Source organism: Carassius auratus, chromosome 7 (genome assembly GCF_003368295.1).
Source record: "Carassius auratus strain Wakin chromosome 7, ASM336829v1, whole genome shotgun sequence".
Lineage (NCBI taxonomy): Eukaryota > Metazoa > Chordata > Actinopteri > Cypriniformes > Cyprinidae > Carassius > Carassius auratus.
In genome coordinates, this window is record NC_039249.1 from 34,134,345 (window position 1) to 34,156,870 (window position 22,526).

Below are 22,526 nucleotides of genomic sequence, written 5' to 3' on the forward strand. Positions count from 1 at the left end.
TCATCAGGTTTTAGCCAAGTTTCTGTCAAACAGAGCACATCTATATTATGATCAGTGTTCATATTATTTACAAAAAGTGTTTTCGTAGAAATGGATCTGATATTCAATAAGCCAATCTTTATCATTTGTTTATCCATATTGCATTTGTTTTTTATTTGTTGAACCTCAATTAAATTGTTAACCTTAACTTGGTTTGGACGTTTTTTGTATTTTCTAGTTCGTGGAACAGACACAGTCTCTATAGTGTGATATCTAGGTGAAAGAGTCTCTATGTGCTGAGAATTAACGGACCTCTGTGATGGGAGGCAGCTAGCAGACGGTCGGTTTAGTCAGTCTGTCTGCTTCCTGACCTGGGCCCCAGTTAGTCAAGTATAAACACTAAGACTGTGTGCCATATTTCTAGACAGAAGAGCAGCACCACCCCAGGAGGGATGAAGAACATCTCTTTTCAACAGGTCAGGTCTGCCCCAAAAGCTTGTCCAATTGTCTATGAAACCTATGTTATTCTGTGGGCACCACTTAGACATCCAGCCATTGAGTTATGACAATCTGCTATGCATCTCGTCACCACGGTAAGCAGGCAGGGGACCAGAGCATATTACAGTGTCTGACATCGTGCTTGCAAGTTCACACACCTCTTTAAAGTTATTTTTAGTGATCTCCGACTGGCAAAGTCGAACATCATTAGCGCCGGCATGAATAACAATCTTACTGTATTTATGTTTAGCATTAGCCAGGACTTTTAAATTTGCCAAGATGTCAGGCGCTCTGGCTCCCGGTAAACATTTGACTATGGTGGCTGGTGTCTCTATATTCACGTTCCGTACAATAGAATCGCCAATAACTAAAGCACTTTCATCAGGTTTCTCAGTGGGTGCATCACTGAGTGGGGAGAACCTGTTTAATGTTTTGATCGGAACAGAAGAGCGGTGTTTTGACCCACGACTACGCTGCCTCACCGTCACCCAGTTGCCCTGCTGCAGGGGCTCTGCTGGAACCGGACAATGTACAGGAATCCCTGAGCTAGACGCATCCAAAGCCATATCTAGAGGATCTAAAGTTTGGATGCGTGTATCTAATTCTGAAATAATCTCTGTCAGCCTAACTATTTCCCTGCATTTATCACATGTGAATCCCTCATCAGCGACAGAGAGAGATAAACTGTACATGTGGCAAGAGGTGCAAATAACAATTGTAGGAGAAGCCATTACTCACCGTGCTTGATGAAATATTCTTACTGTGGTTATAATGTCTGAGTTCGCTTTATTTTTGCTATACTCACATGCATAAACTAATTATAGTGTCTAATCAAAATCAATCTGGGATTAACATTACAGCAGCTAGCAGCTAAATCAGACATAGTCATGGGCGTAGCCAGGATTTGGAAATTAGTGAGTTCCAGGGGGTTTCTGTAATAACCCCCTTATTATAGAATTGTGCCAAATAACCCCTATAAATACAACTAATTATATACACTAATACTTGAAAAGAGACAGAAATGTAGATGTTTTTTGAGGGATGCTCATTTTTAAATCATATTCTATTTATTGCATCAAAGTTAATACTTTAGAAGAGCCCTGCTACAGTTACAGAGGGATAATCTGTACGACATTTTAACCATTTGAGCTCTACAGTTGTGTCTGCTTAATGACACAAGGATATGAACAATTTAATTTGGTTTCAAGAACAAGAACAAATATGACATGATTCTTCAAATTAATTTCTCAGTTGCAGACTAGGATGTCTGAGATTGACACACAATAGTCTAATTAACATCCAGGGGTTCTTCCTTTTTTTTTCTTTTTTTTTTTACCTGTGCATCTTTTGTATTAATTTTCCGTTTTAGATGGCTTATTTCAGCTTATCCAGAGTTATGTATTAAGTTATACTGCCAAGAGTGTTCTGCTTCCTTGTACATGATTTTGATGAGCATCCTTTATATATTACTGTATATATATATATTTTTTTTTTATTTGGTGTATGAAATCAATAAATACTACAGTATAATCTCTTTTTCATTTTACATAAATATTGTTTAGATACCTAATACATCAAACACATTTTCACTAGCATTTGTAGACCAAAAAAAAAAAAAAAAACAGTTTTCAAATTGTGAATTTATATTATACTTACAATACTTAACATGAAATCATATTGAACTGTTTTGTGGGTGGAGAATACAATTCTTCATGTTTAAAGCAGCCTGTACAATATGGATTACTGGAAAATGACATTCAGCTGTATGCAAATATCTATAATATCCATAAACATTAAAATAATTATTGATATAATCTTCATAGTATACACTGTATGGGTGTTTCATTGTAGAACTGCAGACATCTCTGTTTCATTTTGGTGATGAGAGTTCTTCCTTCCTAAATAAATAAAATAAAATAAATCAATAAAAACAATTTACTGTCCCTTTTCTCACAGTCATGATTCAGATTGTTAGAGATCAGTGTGCATCATCACGTTTTGTGATGATCAAAACTCACCAGCTCTTCTCGCACAGATGATCTGAAGAAGAATCACAGTAGGAGCAGCAAACACTGCAATCTCTACAATACTCACAATCACTACAGGAACCATGTGTGGACAGAACAGAGAGAAAGAAAAGAAGAAACAATAATCACAATCACTACAGGAACCATGTGTGGACAGAACAGAGAGAAAGAAGAGAAGAAACAATACTCACAATCACTACAGGAACCATGTGTGGACAGAACAGAGAGAAAGAAGAGAAGAAACAATAATCACAATCACTACAGGAACCATGTGTGGACAGAACAGAGAGAAAGAAGAGAATCAATCTCTGAAACTGAACTGATTATTAACAATGAACAATTACTGACAAAGCATTTATGAATTCACTGATAGTTCCAGCACAGTCATTCATTACCTCTGATTAATGATCCAGCAGTCATACAGACTACAGTTTCTGATGCTGTGTCAGCTGCTTCTGTGGATCATGAACATTAGTTCAGTTCAAACATCACGTGACATCAGTAAGACATGATGAATTTTGAAGTTTTAAGCTTTCAAATGTTATATAATTTATGATGATTACAATGATGATTACAATAAACATCATAAAAAATAAACATAAAATATTTTCTGTGGCAAAGGACAGAACTCCGGTTATGATGTATATATTTGAGGTGCAGTCTTGTCATAATTTAATCTATTACTGTTTCTACATGATTATTAACAACAAACTGTGGTAAAATATCTATTTAGAAGTCTTATATAGTTTGTGATGATCAGATCAGGGTTTAATCATAATATACTGAAGTGAGCGTGTATCAGTTTGCGGGGTTAAAGAAATGTAGTGTTGTTATCTGAACACATGTCAGTGTATCTGAGTGAGGTCTTCAGGTCACAGTAAACATTGATCTTAACAGCTGATTCTGGACCTGCTTGTGTAGGAGCTGAAGCTGATTTAGAGCTGGTGACTGGAGACGGTGGCTTTGTTTCGCTTGGAGCTGGAAAAGATGAATGTTCAGATACGTCATAGACTACCATCATATTTAAATGACTGATGATTAATTGTTCATATAAATCATTTACTTGGACACTTGACAGTATATGTGACTGAGGTCTTCAGTTGATCTCTGTGTTTAAGCTGACATCTCCACTCTCTGTTGTGATCTTCATTCAGGAGTGTTGTAGTCAGAGAGATGAGACACTGTTCTGAGGAGAATGAGATCTGAAATCTGGAGTCTGTCTGCAGATTCACACCAGCCTGATTCACCCAGATCAGATCAAGACCCTCAGAATGGACTGAAGTATCACAAGAGACTCGATCATCATTATATAACTGACAGAAGAGAGTCAGAGAGCGGCCTGATCTGATCTCAGACTTTGAGGATGATGAAGACACTGAAACAGAAAATCAGACAGAGATTACATGACAATATTACTGTTTAATTCAACATATAATCATAATATTCACAGAAACACTGACCATGAAGAACATGCAGATAAACACGTGCATCAGCTCCATGTTGTTGTTCATTCACATATTGTCTGCAGGAGTAAAGTCCACGATCTTCTTTTGTGACTTTCTTGATGTTCAGAGAGCAGTCAGAGCCCAGACTCAGTCTCTCGTGTCTCTCTGTGTTATTCTTCTGTATTCCTCTATCAATCAGTTCAACTGTCTCTTGACGTCTGTTATAGAGCCATGAAGTTGATGTCCAGCCAGGAAGAGCTTTATTACAGGACAGACGGACATCTTCACCAGAACTGCAGAACACACGAGTCACTTCTGATCCACTGATACCTACAGATAATAATAATAATATAAATAATATAAAAAAAAATAATAATAATATTAATAATAATAATAATAATAATAATAATAATAATGATGATGATGTGGGTTAATGACTTGATTATGAAATCACTGATTCTTGAGACAAAACATATCTGTAACTGTGGGTTTAAAAATTAACTAACTAACTAAACTAATATGTATAGGTTAAAGTAAATTAATTATTTTAGGTTGGAAACATAAAAAAAAATAGCACTTGTTATTATTCGAAATTTATAATAAATACAATTTAAACAAATGCTCAGTACATTTTGGTCAATTACTACTCAGAACACTTTCCTTTTCACACACATTTATTGTTCAATAAACTGACAACATTGAACATTTGTTTCTAAAGTATGAAGATTGACAGTCTGCTTCACACAGAAACACTCTGAACACTGTGATCAGTCTCTCCAGATGAACACAACACTTGAGGCTGTAGACATCAAACTTGGACAGACACATCTGTAAATGCTGCAGTGATAATACAGCCTTGTAAGTGCAAACTCTTATTAAAAAGGATCCAAAGTATTTGCTGTAAAAACACCATCAAATGTAACAACAAATGGAAAATAAAATAAAATCAAGTCTGTGTAATTCAGCTCTGCCTACTCTGTGCTGTACAGCTGGGTGGTCAGTCTAATAGAGATGTGTCGTTCTTGAACGAATCTTTAATGTGACTCGAGAAGAACGAGTCCCTCATGTGCTTCAGGTTCTGTTCTGCTAGTATTAGTGTCAGTCAATGCAGTCTGAGCCGGAAAGAGAATTGATTAGTTCATCTTTCAGTTCTTCGGGTTGTTCGTTCTTTTGTCCCGAAAGCAAAGCGCTGCTTCATCAACTCTATTAGTTTTGTGAAAGAAATGAAAAATATGTTATTTGTTCTATTAGCATTTATTATTAATAGAAACGATTTTCTGTCTGACTTTAGTGACGGACCAATGATGGAGATGACATTCAACATGAAGTGATCATATTTTATACATAACACAGCTGATTTATATTCTGATCATGTGTGTTCTGAGGATCATGTTCAGATGTTTGAATGTGAATATTAATATTCTGCTGAATGTAAGAGAGAAACAACTAATGGATTTATTTCTTCATATAACTGTTTTAAAAGTTACCGTGTTACCATAGCAACAGACATAATGTTCAGAGAATAGAGAAAATAGATTGGTTGTGTTCCAAACATTATAATGAAAATTATTAAATGTGAATCTTGAACAAAGTGTAATAAACATTAACATACTCACTGTTAGTTGTGTTTGTTATAATACAGTATTTGATTTGATGTACAGTATTTGATGTTAAAATGACTACAAATGCAGGTTTTTGTCACCATCGTCAGATGAATATTTTGATAATATTGTATTATGATATTTTATATTTGTTGAGGAATTGTTGGTCACATGTGTAAATGTAATCTGTCTAGCATGAGAATGTGTTTGGAAATGTTAAAAACATCAAAGCGTAGCTCAGGAGCTAGATATACTAAATATGCATTAAAGAAAAACTGACTGAATTAAAAGCACTTAGAACAGTTTCACTAACAGCAGCACAAACCATCTTTTAAAACAGTTCTGTCAGGATTCACTAAAGACAGTGAATTAGCGCTGGACAGATGTGCACAGATATTTTTGGGCCTGATCTTATTGAATATGCATTTCTAGGAGTTTCCCTTTCAGATGCTAATTTGTGGGAGGAGAGAATTCAAATGAATCACACAAAGAGTTTACTGACAGTTGTGCTCAAGACTTCTTTTTGTTTTTTTTGGTGGTTAGTCTCATAATATACAATATACAGTACAGACCAAAAGTTTCTTCTGCTCATCAAGCCTGCATTTATTTGATAAAAAATACAGAAGCTATGTTTTTAAAATATAAATATTTTGTAATAACAATATACACTACTGGTCAGTAATTTGGGGTCAGTTTCTTTCTTTCTTTTTAAAATAAAATAAAAATCAATACTTTTATTCAGCAAGGATGTGTTAAATTGATAAAAAGTGATAGTAAAGAAAATATATAATTAGAAATATATATTATTAGAATTTTTTATTTTATTTTATTTTTTATAAATGCTGTTCTTTTTAACCTTTTATTGATCAAATATATTAGACAGCAGAACGGTTTCCAACACTCATAATAAATCAGAATATTAGCATGATTTCTAAATGATCATGTGATAGACTGATGTAACATGTGACACTGAAGGCTGGAGGAATGATGCTGAAAATTCAGCTTTGCATCACAGGAATATTATTATTTTTTTTAAGTATATTCAAATAGAAAACTATTATTTTAATTTATAATAATATTTCACAATATTACTGTTTTTTTTTCTGTATTTTTGATCAAATAAATGCAGACTTGATGAGAAGAATAAACTTCTTTCCAGAACATTAAAAATAGTAATGTTTCCTAAATTTTGGTCTGTACTGTGTTTGATCATAATATGCATGACTATATTCTATTTATTAAAAACAGGCTTACATAAAAGAACAGGCTTCTTTGTTAATAAAGAATAATCAGTCCAATGTTGCATAATAAAACGAGCTACTCTTGTATAAAACGTATAGTCTTCTTCTTTTAAATGGCTCACTCCAAGTAATACTGGATTTAGAGGGAGACAAAGAACCAGACCAAAAAGAACAACTATAAAAAATATACCAGGGACTACATATAAGTAGGGATGGGAACCGAAAACTGGTTCTTATTCAGAACCGTTTTTGTTCTTTGAAAAGAACCGGAACTGTGAGCAATTTCTAAGTTTCGGTTCTGAAACGGTTCTGGTGCAACACATGACCAAGCGCTGTGAGCAGCCTTGCGCCAGTGTTCTGGATATTCGGCGTTTCCAGTAAAAAGGATGTCACGAACCGAATAACAGACATACCTCCCTGCCTCTTTAATTACTGAGCACATTGATTCCAATGATGCGCATCCATAAACTCGTTGTGCTGTCGCATCTTTAATTGTTTCCCACGACTGTATGTGCACTCGCGCCTTTGATAACTGCACATCGTTTTGTCTGACGGTACATCTAACGGCAGCGCACTGCACCTGCCGCCACTAAATTACATTATATTTGTCCCATATTGTCATTAATATACATACTGGCTTCAACTTGGACCACTAAATAAATAGACTGCTATTGTTATGGAAGTATGAGGGTTAGATAATTTAGTGTACAGGTCATTTCAAGAGTGATAAACAAAGTGATAGAAAATATTTATTTTGATGCATTTTAGATGTTTAAAAATGTGTAAACCACTCATTGCATCACACCATCTCCTGACTGCATTATTATTTGTATAATAGGGACTTTATGGAGAGTGTGTATACATGTTTGAGTTTAACCGTTTATATTTCATTAATTTAGGGAAATTAACAAGTGTCTCAGCCCTCAAGGGACTATTTGGCCAACAAGCTGAAAAGCAAAACGTTATTGATAGTGTAAAAAACATCAACTTTGAAACACATGCTGATTGATGGACTAGCATTACTCAACATTACTTACGACCTTCCAGCAACGCTACATTCCGTGAAGGTAAAGTAGTAAAAAAACATAGTTCATTTAAATGAAACCGAACCAGAAAATTAAAAAAAAATACTTCACCCTACTTATGAAGATCTGTCACTGTAATATATGTTGCATTTTGACATTGACAACCTTTAAATTAAGTTGACAGCAAGTAATAAAGAATATTGAGCATTGAGTAGTTGAGTATTGTGCATTTTTCCTTACCACTATTTCTTAATAATTGTTTAATGATTTTAATGGAACCGGAATCAGAACCGGAACTGTTGGGTGGAACCGGAACCGGAATCAGAACCGGAAAATTTCTAACGATTCCCAACCCTACATATAAGGCACTTCAAGATCTATAAAAGCATGTGAGTTCTAAATACACTGAAATTTCTCAAAAACAGTAGAACAAATTCAGATGGCTTTCAGACTCAGATTCAGCAGTGGCACTGGAATATTTATTTCATAATGTCTCAGAAAGCAGTGATAAAGGAGCAGTCAGTCACTTAAAATGGACCTGTTTAGGGACCTTTTTATTACTAAACAATAGTAAAAAGATGGAAAAATGCTTTCAGGCTGTAATGGTACTATAGTGTTGAGATTGGTGTTTTTCAATGAGTGCAAGACAACTGGGCAAACAGGATTTAGTCTTTATAATAGTTCATAAGTTTAACATAGGCAATGTTGAAAACAGTTGTTTAAAAATTGTTTTCAGGATTCTTTGATGAGTAGAAAGTTCAAAAGAACAGCATTTATAAAAATAAAAAAAATGTTTCGTAACATTTAAAAGAAAGTGAAAGTGACGTGCCATATAGCCAAGTGTGGTGACCCATAGAGTTAGTGCTCTGCATTTAACCCATCCAAAGTGAACACACACAGCAGTGAACAAACATACACACACACACACACACCTGGAGCAGTGGGCAGCAATTTTGGTGGGACTGGTGCCATGTTCAAGGGCACATCAGTCGTGGTGTTGAACAGAGAGAGAGTGCTGTCCATTCACTCCCCATCTACAATCACTGCTGGCCCAAGACTCGAACCCACAACCTTTGGATTATTAGTCTGAATCTCTAACCATTAGGCCACAACTTCCCCAAATGTCTTTACTGTCACTTTTGACCAATTTAATGGATCCTTTCTGAATAAAAGTATTAATTTATTTAATTTCTACACAAAAAAGAAATAATATACATTCTTACTAACTAATGACTTTTAAAATGTCAAATGTCACAAATTGTATCTATTTCAGATAAATGATGTTCTTTTGAATGCTCTATAAATCACAGAATCTAGAAGAAAAACAAATGGTACACAACTAGTTTCAACATTGATGATGATAATAATAAATGTTTCTTGAGCAGTAAATCATCATATTTTCATGATTTCAGAAGATCATGTGACACTGAAGACTAGAGGAATGATGCTGAACATTGTTTACTATTGTATTATTATTTTAAACTGTAATAGTATATCATGATATTACAGTTTTACTGTATTTTGGATCAAATCAATGCAGGCTTGGTGAACAGGAATGACTTTGGAACAGTAGTGTATGTCCAAAAGAATAACTCTAGCATTATTTACCAATGTAGTATTTATTATTTCCCCTAAAACATATAGATGATTGAAAACTTTGTGATAATAATGTTTTTCCAAAAGGCTTGTTTAAAAGCCATAATGTTTATTACATAATAATCTAATAAACTAAACCAGCTTATTAGATATTACAAATATGTCTGTCAATCAGTGTGTTAGTGTTGTGGGGATTTTTCAATGATTTCAGTTCAGTTTAACGTTACATACTTTATTTAGATCCAGTAGATGCTGTTATGAGTGAGTCTGTCAGTCAGCAGAATATTCAACCATTTCTGTCCAAACGTCTTCATTCAAGAACTAACTATAGCTATCAATATGTCAATCATAGCTATTTCAAGAGTGGATCCTGCATTTATATGCCAATGTAACGTTAATTCCTAAAACATTGCAGCGTGTATGTGACCGTTGATCTTAGCATGAAAAACACGTTTTATACAATTCTGAATGGATTACGATATATATGGCACAGAAAAAACACACCGAGCACTCCCTTTATAATTACTAAAAAAGCTGTCACTCATCTTCATCGAGATCTCTAGCACACCAGAACCAGACCTATAAATAATTAAATACAAAAGCCCCAACATGGAGTTGATAAATATAGTGGAAAGATATATATAGAGACAGTGACCCCGCCAAAAAGTCAGTACGAAGCTTCCTCTTTCCGACCGCGAGTGGAAGTTTATTATTCTCCATTTTTAGCTGAAGTTAGCTTCGCCAGAGCGGCGCCAATCAAGCGTCACGTCATTGATGTTCTTCGCTTAGTGGTCTTTAGATGAGGGCGGGGCCTTTACAATTTAAAGAGACATGACAACTAGCCCATAAACAAACTTAATATAAATCATTGTAAATAATTAATTCACGAAAATTAACATATCCATTGAATGAATTTAATCACATTTGTCATCATAATTTTTACTCAAATAAAAATATCTGAGGGACCCCTGAGTCTATTTTTACTTCTTATGGGGGATCCTAATGCCTTATGAAGGTCCCGGATAGAGCTGAAGATCTTTGCCCGAACCCGATGGGACCCGACGGGTTCGGGCTTAATTTATATCATCTTACGCGGGCTCGGGTTGGGCTCGGGCTCACGCTCCGGTTTGCGAGGTAAACGAGCGCTCATGTGATGTGTCTCGATTAGTGCGAGAAAGATGCGAAAATCTTAATTTCGTTATTGCCAAATACCCATCTTAATTTAAAATTTATCTTAATTTAATTTGTTTAAAAAAAAACTTGTTTTTATTGGTGCGTTGGTCTATTTATAGGCTAAATGAGCCTATGTCTATTTAGAGTGAGATGTTAAGATGTTAGACTACAGAGGACTTATTTTAGTTCTTTATTCCAACTTCCAAGTGGTCTAGTCTACGTTAGTTATGAATAAATTATGTTAAAACATCTATAAATGACTCATTCTTGACACAAGAAAAAAAAAGCTGTGTGTGTGCGCACATTTGAATAATGTCGGGCTGTAAACGGGTTCGGGCTTTTAAAAAGCTGTCACTAAAAATGCACTTGTCGGTCTCGGGTCGAAACCTGTCGGGCCTAACTTTTAAGGCCCTATTACAGCTCTAATCCCGGATCCCCCCAGCCCCCCTACAGTTCGAGCACTGGGGGAATGTTGTTCCCTCAACATAAGAAGTCATGGCAGAGTGCTGTTTTTATTGTCTGTGGTCCTGTCTGATCTCTCACCTGCAGTAATTGACAGAATAATCGACCCGTTATTTGACAGTAAGACTATAGTTCTGCACCCGACCCGAACCACAATTGTATTCTCCTACATGAGGTACACAAAACTTCAAATCTGTGTTTAAATTGTGAATATCAGGAAGGTAGTCTGTTTCGCTGTGGGTGCAGAGGCGGTGTGCAAGAGGTCATGCATCAAACTTCACCAGAGATAAAAACTTTTTATCTTGATCTCGATTATCTCCACAAATAGATCTCGTTGCCATGTTTCCACAAGTTAATGTTGTGTTCACGACAAAACTAGCCTAAGTGAACCGAACATGTCCGCTTCTGTCACCCTTAATGCTTTGTTCGACTTTTCAGAGACAATCTACTCTCTCCTGTAGATGACCTATGACCCACTTTCTCTACAAACTGAATTTCTGTGTATTGAACATTGAATTTGATGTCATGAATTTCTTTTTCATATTGAAAACTTGAAGATGTATTTTAAAAAACTGGATATTTGCAGTCTACCTTTAAGAACAAAAAGTCTGCTGTTTGAAAATACACATCTATAAAGAAATCTACCATAAAAAAATCTAATCTGTTAAATTTAAAATCTTAAATATTCAAGTAAAAAAAAAGGAAAACAATGTTAAATGTCACATAAAATTCAGTTTTGTTAAATGAAACTTGTGAGTAATTCACATTTACACAACTCAAATTCAAATAGTATTGTCATTTTATCAGCTTTATAGAGATGTTACTTCAGCGTTCTTTAATTTGCGAGATTGTTAGTAAATCACCCGCAGACATTTTTACACCCTTCGTTGCAGTTTTGGAATTGTGCTCTCGTGCTAATTTGTCTGTAGACATGTTTATTTTTATTTTTTTTGCTTAATAATTATAATATGTTGTATATAAAATATAAAATATAAAGATATATAATGGGCCCTCATTAACAGTAGACACATGTGCTGAACACATCTAAAGTAAACTCATCCCAGAACAAAACCTGCTCCAGAGCCAGTAATGTTCAGAGAATGGGTTGCTATGGATACATACTCTGAACGTTATTTCAGTTTTGCATCCAAACGTTGAATTATCTTTTTATGTATTCATAATCTAACCCAGACATATCACATAACCTGATTTCTGGAATACAGCAGAGTTCACTTTATAATACTTTTAACATAAATAGAGCTTTCCAAGAGAGTGTGACAGCAGTATATGAACAATTCTAAACGTGCATTAAATAATAAAACAATATTTACTCCACATGACCCTGAGATAACAACTTAATCAATAATAAATACATTTGTACATATTCAAACTCCAGACACTATGTCATAGTAATTAAACCAAATTTTTTGGACAGATGGTTATTCACATCACACACATATTTTATCTCATAGATCATAAACAGATATCTTTACCTGTGAGAAGTGCACAGAGAATGATCCGTCCCAGCAGACACATGTGACACTTATCAGCCATTTTCTGTTTCTGTCAGTCTTTCTCTTCACTCTATAATTAAAGCTCTTCTTTTTAACACCATTAGGTCATCGTTTGGGTGTTAACTTCCTCTGATCACCAACTGACCATTGAGTTGCATTTCACTCACACTATACTGATGAAGAAGTTTCTATAAAATATAGGGTACAACGGGGCTAAACCTTTAGCCTACCTTTAGAAAAAATAAACACATAAAAAAATAAAAAAACTTGTATTGGACATTAATCAAGCAACAGATATTTTGAAAATCAATAATTCATGTTGTTTATTTTGTTTAAACATGTTGTAAATGTATGAGGTGGTAAAGAGGGGCCTTTATCTGCACACGGGGCACACAGTATTAACACATACTATTCAATCAGGACCACTTCTGTCAAGTATATTTATTACAGTTATATAGGATAGAGTTAGTGTTGGTGGTATGGTTATGTTCTGGGCAACACTCCACACACCCGTCTATGCAGCCATGCTTGGACAAAGCAGCAAGACAAACCCCCCTGTGGTACAGAACAGAACCATTATAAGCATACATAATTACAATTCACAATTACACGAGTTGTAAACAAAATGAGATAGAGATTGCTTCAAATGAAGAGACTGTAAAGAAAGAACAAAGTTAGATCAGATTACAGGTTCAATTGGTGGAGTTGGGATTGGAGGAGGGAGTTCATTGCAATCAGTCCAGGTCCGCTCTGGCCGTGTACATGTCCGGATTGCTCATGCAGGAAAGTATAATAACACAGGCTTTACAATTCCAACTTCATTGTGCTGTTACTACTTTTGAGCCGAATTTCACAAAATTGGTCAGCTCCCGGCAGCATCAGGTGTTTTATTTATGGGGAGTAGGCCTAGAATTATTTAAGTGTTTTGCACACAGTGCTGTGCGGGAGACCCTGCTCTTGCACGCGGCTGATGGATGTAGTGCTTAGCGCCGCTTCACACTTTTATGCAGTTTTTGCTTTCGCAGTTTGGTGTAATTTAGAAAGTTTTTCCCTCACGTCGGCGATCAGCTCTCAACTCGACCAGTCCAGAAATGTCCCGGTGCTCCCGATGGAATTTGAGCAGAGCTCTCTTGCTGCAGCAGACACACGCACTCAGTAGATGATGGGCAGGGAAGGTAGAATGACAGAAGTGATAATGTATCAATTACAACAAAGAATCAAGAGTTTCACACAACTCTATGGTACACCATTAAAGGCGAAACAATTAATGATAGTAGATTGCAGAATTTGCAAAGCAACAAAACAAGTGGGTATATCGAGGGTATATGCAGATACTGAACCTTTAGTAACCGTAATATGCAAATGGCCTGGAGAAAAAAGTAATCTTTTATACTTGCGTATTACCCTTAGTACACCACTGCCGTAGTGTGTATGTGATCATGTTCTGGCCACATGACTGAACGCACGAATTAACACTAGAGGTTCAAATATTAGTCTGTTTATTCAAAGCAAGTGAGAGCAATTATTAAAAATATTAATGTAACTGTTTGTTTGTTTTTTCTGCTAATTTGTATATCATCCTAGGCCACTTAGCATGTCCCAAAATCGAGAGCACGAGCACATGTAAACACCATATTGAATTAGATAACGTCTCATGTAAACAGTCAACTGAATATTTAAATCTGAATGACAAAATAAAAGACATAAACATGGCTATTGATATCATGTTTTTATAGGCATATAGAAGAGTGATAAGTGCGTGCTTCTGACTCTGCGTGCATCTGAAACAACCGCACACACACACAGCTAATGTAACAACATTAAAAACTAACACCCGTGACATTGAGTTTTCGCCGCTAAATACAGTGAACCCCCATTGAAATGCCTATACTAGAATGCTGGTCTCACGAGAATGATTAAGTAATATGATGGCGGCGCGTCCACATGCAGCAGCTTCTCTCTGTCCCAACAGAACTGTGTCTTTGTGTTTTTTGTCTTGTGAGTCGCAGTGTTTTTTGTACATTGTCATCGCGTCTACCTGTCTTTAGGTGCACATACAGTCATGGGTTTCTGCTGGATGCCAGCAGAACCGGATTTTGTTGAGATAACCTCCGTGCACGCGGAACAGTTACGGGATCTCGATCTGATCCAGAACCCTACACCATCACCGACCCCCATTGCTGCATCTCGCCCACAGTGGAGGCACCACAAGTGACATGAGAGGAAGCAGAAGAGGGGTAAGCACGGAGGTATAAGGGCTAGGCTAATGGCTAACCCACACAAGCCCTCTATCCCCACCATCGTATTGACTAACGTACGCTCTCAGGACAATAAACTGGTCTACATTCGATTACTACGTTCAACTCAGAGGACTGTTCACGTAAACATGGCTCAGCAACAGCATTCCAGACGGCACTATTCAGCTTGACCAGCTGAAGTGCCTTTGAGCGGACAGAGCTCTCGGCGGCGGACTTTGTGTTTACATCAATAATGTGTGGTGACGCTATGCTGTTGTGATCTGCAAAATCTGCTCACCCCTGGTGGAGTTTATGATTATTAAGTGCCGACTGTTTTATCTGCCGAGGGAATATACTGCCATACTGCTACATTCCCCCGACAACATCAACTGCAACAGGAACAATGCACTGAATGAACTTTACCATCACATCAGTGAGTAGCAGACTACACACCTGATGCTTTTCTCATCATAGCTGGGGATTTCAACCACGCTGACTTAAATAGTGTGTTTCCAAAAATACACCAACACATTAACTTTCCAACTCGAGGTAAAAACATTTTAGACTTTGTTTACACCACACAGAGAGGAGCTTACAAAGCCCTCCCTCCACCCTGGAGCCTCAGACCACATCACTGTCGTGCTAATGCCTGCATATAGACTGCTCATCAAAGTCACCAAACCAGTTTCAAAACAGATTCAAGTGTGGTCAGAAGATCTTCTGACGATCCGTCAGGGGCTCTTCAAGACTGCTTTGACAAAACTGACTGGAATGCTTAAGCAGGCTGCCACATGCAATAACACCACTGACCTCCAGGAGTACTCAGAGACTGTCACTGCCTACATCAACAAGTGTATTGATGATGTAACAGTCACAAAAACCATCAATGTCTGGGCCAACCAGAAGCCGTGGATTACAGGGGAGGTCTACAGACTCCTGAAGACACGGAACGCTGCCTTCAGAGCTGGAGATGAGGTGGGTCTGAGAACAGCCAGGGCCAACCTGTCCCGCAGCACCAGAGAGGCTAAGAGACAGCACTCCAGGAGGATAGCCCATCAATTCAGTGACAGCAGAGACACTCAGAGCCTGTGGCAGGGGATTTGGACCATTATGGACTACATGCCCCCACCACTGAGCTTTGACAGCAACATCTCTCTTTTGAATGAGCTGAAAACCTTCTTCACCAACTTTGAGCAACAAAACAGCACCACAGCACAAAAGACTCCACCTCCTCCCGGTGACCTGGTGATGACCCTGACCCCAGACAGCATGAGGAGATCCTTCAGCGGGATCAATGCACGCAAAGCTCCAGGTCCTGACAACATCCCCTGGGTGTGTACTGAGAGGCTTTGCAGCAGAACTCACTGATGCATTCACATACATTTTCAACACCTCACTTAGTCAGGCTGTTGTTCCCACGTTTCAAAAATACCACCATTATTCCAAGAAGCCATCTCCATCCTGCTTCAATGTCTACCGTCCTGTTGCACTTACTCCCATCCTCATGAAGTGCTTTGAATGGCTAGTCATGCACCACATCAAGTCTTCCCTCCCCCTATCCCTGGACCCCTTCCAGTTTGCATATCCGTCCAACAGGTGGCGGAAGTCTCCACGTTCAGCGCAAATCCCGCCCTGCAGCTGATTGTAAGGCCGGTGACACACTGGCTGCGTGGCCTGAGCGTGCCGTTTCTGCTGCGTGTCAGTTGCGTGACGGCTGCTTCGCGTTTTCTGTGTCTTTACACACCAGAATTGTGCCTGACGCGGCGCTGGTGTGCTGCTGCTGTAGGTAACATAGAGGGAGGCCGCCGAGGCGCCGTCAGACCAGGATCTTGTCTTCACAACAACAATATCTATACTTCATGTTGAGCATAAATATAAAGTCTACTGATAAAGGACACCGTCAACAGTATTGACGGCAAAATAGACTATGTTTGACAGGTGCAATATGCCAGTGTGTCACCAGCCTAAGGTTTTCAAAAGGCATCACGCAAGTGTGAACAGGGATGGGCAGTATTTCAGATACATGTATTTAAAATACGTATTTGAAATACAAAATACTATTTTGTATTTTAAAGCCTTTGGAAAAAAAATCTAATGTAATTTGTATCTAAATACATTTAAGATGAGTATTTATGTATTTTCAAAATACTCAAAATACTTTGAGCCAGTCAACCTCTTTATCAGGGTGCTGTTTTCATGCATCAACTAGTTCAGACCAGACACACCCCTCCCCCCAACCCCAACATTCATCCACGCGAGCCGCAGCTGTACAACCCAGCCTTGGATTGGCAACTTTTCTGGAATAAAGTGAGGATGTGCTACTTGTTGAATAAAGTAGCTTGTCAAATGTGTTTGAATCATTAACGATACTGCATATTAGGGATGGGTGATATCATATGACAATATCGTAGATTCGTAGCAATGGTATAAATTGTGAATCCATGGAATTTTTCTAAATCTTTTACATAGGACTTTCCGCTTTCTCTTTAGCTTTGTGCAGTTGAAGCCTTGTTTATACTTTCGCAATTCGCATGGCTCTACGCCATGAACCTGCTTACTGCATGCGCTCCTCAGTAAACCTACAAGGCTTTTATGCTTGACGTGCTCTCCGTTGTATAATTCTGTGAAACAACCGAAGGCGACTCTGAGTAATTGTTCTCCAAACCTGCGCCGTCTTTGCTGACAGGCGACAAATTGCAAAGAATTATAAATAAAAAAAGTTTATTAAATCTATGTATCATATTATGAAAGCTTATTCTCTATTGTTATCTACTGTATCCTTCAGGTTGTTGCTTTTAAAGAGTTGTTGTGTGAACATTTAAAATAAAAAATGAATAACTATGGAATAACTATGGAGGGGAGGGAGGGGGGGCTCTCTCGTCTTGGGCACCAAATAACCTAGAGCCGGCCCTGCTCCAAACCACCAAAAAGCAGCGATGAGAGGAAGTAGTTTGCCGAATAATTTGTCAAACATCTCTTATACAGTCTATGTCAAACACTCGTCTCGTGAGAAGTTTGTGAATAAATGGATTTCTTGACATTACAACAAAACATATTAATATAATAACATATTTATAACACTAATATAAATTAACAATACTGTTATAAATTATATAATTTATAACAATACTGTGTTATATATGTTTTTTTAATTCATTAATTATTTTATTTCAATTAAATTACTTACCATTACTTTATTAATTATTTCTCATTTTGTAAATGTAATCATTTTAAATTTTACAAACATGGTGCTTTATGAAAATGTAACTGGACACATTTCCAAATTGTGATTATGTTTACCCATCTATGCAAATGTTTGTTTATGTAGATCTAAAGAGTTTGAAATTCAGTTTTTGCTGTGGTATCAAAACTGATATTGATAATTGTGAAACCATGCCATATATTGTTACTGCAAAATAAAATTAAGATTTTGGTCATATCACCCATCGAAATTTCATCAACTAGTTCAATTGGGCGGGTTAGGTCAGCAATATTGGATGGCAGATACTTTAAGATTGTGAAACAAACAGAACTGGGCCACATTGGAACGCCAGTCTGTCACATTGTATTTTAATGATGGTGATAAAACATAATAAAAGTTAGTTTTTGTAGTTTTTTATTTCTTACACTGCAGGGGAAGGAAAGAGGTATATAAAATTAAAACGAAAGTTTCTAAGCAGTTGCACACATCTAAATGCTTTTTGGCATTCAGAATAGGCCCAGATAGATTTCAGCCTAACAGGGATATGTGCACTGAATCTTAAATTTCACATTCATTTTGTGTATTTTCAAAATTCAAAATACTGTATTTGTATTTAAATACATTTTTCCACACAGTATTTTGTATTTGTATTTAAATACATTTTCCACACAGTATTTTGTATTTGTATTTGAAATACATTTCCATGTATTTATGCTCATCTCTGAGTGTGAACATCACTACAACTAGGAAAAAAAAACGATTGCAATTCAAACGCAGCTCCAGTCGGCATTTAACCAGACCTTTGCTCTTAATTCAGATCGGTCCAACACAATAACGAAATCTGAGAAGGTCTAAAAACTGAAACTGATACTGCACTTTACACTTTGGAAAAGTTGTATATATATTTTAAATATGATATTGGTTTGAGACTGAGAGTATTTTATTTAGTGGAGAACTTTGCAGCAGTATTTTATTTCTTATTCTTTTTTATTTTCTATATATTTTATTAAAAGTATTAAAAAAAAGTGTAAACAAATAAATAAAAAAAAGTTTATAGTATAACAACCTGCAGTTTAATGTTTGCATTTCTTTCCCTTACTGTACCAAAACTTAACCGAACCGTGACTTTAAAACCGAGGTACGTACCAAACCATGATTTTTGCGTACCGTTACACCCCTAGTGGGAACTATTTGTTAAACTGAGGGAACAGTTTAAGAATTTGTGAGTATGGTTTATAGACTTAGGTGACAGATTGCAAAACTGTTGCCATGGATAGATTTTTTTTCTCCTACAGGTGACCTCCCGGGCTCCGTAGTACGTGACTGGAGTGAAAACGAGGGGCAGAAAAATAATACGAGCTTGAGGGGCACGCGACATACGAACAAACGAACTGAGAATAAATAAATAAAGCCAATTTATTGTGATTCATTTGCTTTTAGGTGGACAGCATTTGATACATTTTGATAATTTAATTTCCTATTTAGAATAAAATACCAAGAAAGGGAAAATGGATAGTTTATTTGTTTTTCATTTAGTTTAACAAATGGAAAATTTGATTTTGGCTTGATTTCTAATTTTTTTGTTTGGGGTTTACAAATCGGTTTATGGCTTCAATATTTCATTCTCACTTGTGGGCGGTGCTGAAACACTCCTTTCATCTGATTGGTCGAATTGCTCCACCTTCAGCATGGCCTTTTCATATTTTCAGGCAGAATAAGAGTCTCATAAGAGTAATGTCTGAAACCACTGCTCACTGTTAATTAGCATAATAATTGAATGTTGCTGGGCACAGAAATCATCCTGCTGTGACTTGCAAGTGACCCCTTTATATTTTGACCACTTATTTATAGGTTATTGTATTGTATGAATATTGTCCCATTGATAAATACAGTGTAAATTATTCTGTCTTCTAGTCGGTGTCAATTTCTCTCATAATAAATAAATATGTTTAAATATATATTGGTTTTCTCATTCCCAACAAAGATGACTAATAAGAGAAACATCAACCAATTTAGTATGTTATAAAAATAATATTACTAATTAATTTAATAAATTGAACTTTATTAATTTTCACAATTATTTATTAATGTCACACGCACATCTACCTAGTGCATATTGACTTCAAAGACGAGATTGGTAAATGTTACAGACATATTATCATGGAATAGTCTATTATTGATTTTTATTTCCACTTCACTTTTATCCAAGGAGACATAATTATTTGCACTGCATTTATCAATGGGACAATATTCATATGATACTGTAACCTATAAATAATTTAAAGGTGTCACTTGCAAGTCACACCAGCATGAATAATGTGCCCAGCAACATTTGATTCAAATATTACTCTGCCTGAAAGAATGGAAAGACGGAGCTGAAGGCATAAACCGATTTGTAAACCCTAAGCGAAAAATTTGAAATCTAGCCAAAATTGAATTTTCCGTTTATTAAACTAAATGGAAAACAAATAAACAAACCATTTTCCCCTTTCTTGTTATTGCATTCTAAATAAGACATGAAATTAAATGAAATCAAAATGTACACGGACCTCACAGGATTGTGATTGCTGTGATACTGTACCTGTGCTATACAAGAGTGCGCTGCTCATCGCGTTTACTGAGATGGTGTTTGTCTACGTCTGAAGAGAGCTGACGTACTATGAGTTTTCTTCATTTTTGTTCAGCTACAGTTGACATCCGGAAGAAATACATGGAATATTTTTTTCTTCTTCTGGTTGTTAAAACAAAGCTGATTTCTGAACGGATGACTTCTGTTGTTATTGTTTCGAGAAAATTCTTCCCATGCAGTTTTTGACACGCTACTCTTTGATGCTCTTTTGACAGTACTTATTTTACTGTTAAACCAGTGTTCTGGGACTTAGTATTATTTTTCCTTTTCTCTATTTCATGGCTGAACTTTTTGGATGTTCTACAATGTTTTTTTCTCAATACGTTTCATTTTATTTTTTTTTTGTTGATGGACACTTGAATATACTTTGTGAACTGGGAAAAGAGCTTGCTTTTGAACAAAACTACCTGTTTTTTTTTTTGTTTTGTTTTTTTGCGATTTTCCTGTTTACTAGATGCATTAGCATGGACAGCTATTTTGTTTTTTGTTTTTATTGTTTAGTTTTTTCTAAAATGAAAAGACTTGATATTAACAGGTTTCAATTGGTTGAACTGATTACCCTGCCATATAAGGACGCTCCAACATCAGCTCAGTTCTGTGGTGAGGTAAAACAATAAATTTTAGTTATGATTCTCTTTCTCATCATAAAATGACTGCCTAGACATTATTTCTTGTGTTTCTTTCTTCTTACATTGCAACATATTTACAATGAAAAACTATTGATATTTAAGTCCCTTAGAGACACAATCTGCTCACTAACAGAAATATTTTTGCATAAACTCCTCTGCATCCTAAAGATTTGAACACATGTAATCAAGAGGTTTCTGTATGATGTCTAACAAATCTGTACAAGAATTAATAACTGTTAATTTACATTTGACAGACTGCTTTATGTCTTAAATTTATTACTGACAAATTAAATCTGGTATTACAAGTGTTACTAAAAGCAGCTACTCAAGTGTTCAACACCACATTATCATTAACGTCTTATTGATGAACATTTAAATCATTACATAACTTTCTGTTTTCATGATTAGATAAGAAAATAGATGATTAAATGAGAATGATCTAAGAGAGAAACAGTCTTTTATTTTATTTGTACAAGCATAGAGGTTAATGCACAATTCAGAATTATTAAAGGTCCCGTTTTTCGTGCTTTTTTGAAGCTTTGATTGTGTTTACAGTGTGCAATATAACATGCAAGCAACAAGACCACGCCCCCTTTTTGTGTATTCATGTGGATGGAGCTTAGTCAAACAACTGTTTTAGTGACGTCATTACAACAGAAACTAGAGGGATGTAGTCCAAACGGGTCGTTCGATGTAGGCGAATTATGTTAAATAAAATATCTCGCTTGGCATAGAACTTTGATATTATAATATTATAAGATATTATCTATACTCTAACAACAACATTACACACTAATTAAAGTTTGAAACATGGGATCACAAAGAAGGGGACCTTTAATAAAGGCACTAGCATTAATTCAGCAAGCAGACAGCTACTTTGAAATAAACATCTCAAATAGGGATGCACGATATTGGATTTTGGCCGATATTCGATATGCCGATATTTTCTAAATAATTTTGGCCGATGCCGATACCGATATCGATATATATACAAATATATACTGATATATTTACAAATATATACTGATATATTTAAACTTTAATTTTACTGAAGAGAAATCCATGTATCTCTTCTGTACTGATTCTACCATAAATTTATTATTTTACAAATGTAGACAGACATTCACATCTGAAAAACAGGTCAATTATTTCACTTGGAGAATATCGGTTTGGCTCATCGGCAGAAATATTCATATCGGCCGATACCGATAATGGTCATTTTAAGCTTTTATCGGCCGATAACGATGTTGTGCCGATATTATCGTGCA

General features: G+C 36.1%; 1 protein-coding gene across 1 annotated transcript; it reads right to left on the reverse strand.

Moving 5' to 3' along the window:
- Positions 1–3,311: 3,311 nt before the first annotated feature.
- On the reverse strand, positions 3,312–12,601 carry LOC113106583 (uncharacterized). The gene is made up of 3 exons (XM_026268664.1): positions 12,541–12,601; positions 3,965–4,279; positions 3,312–3,879 (listed from the first exon to the last, which is right to left on the reverse strand). The coding sequence occupies exons 1-3, from the start codon at positions 12,599–12,601 to the stop codon at positions 3,560–3,562; spliced, it is 696 nt and encodes a 231-aa protein (XP_026124449.1). The 3' UTR covers positions 3,312–3,559.
- Between the last annotated feature and the right edge of the window lie 9,925 nt (positions 12,602–22,526).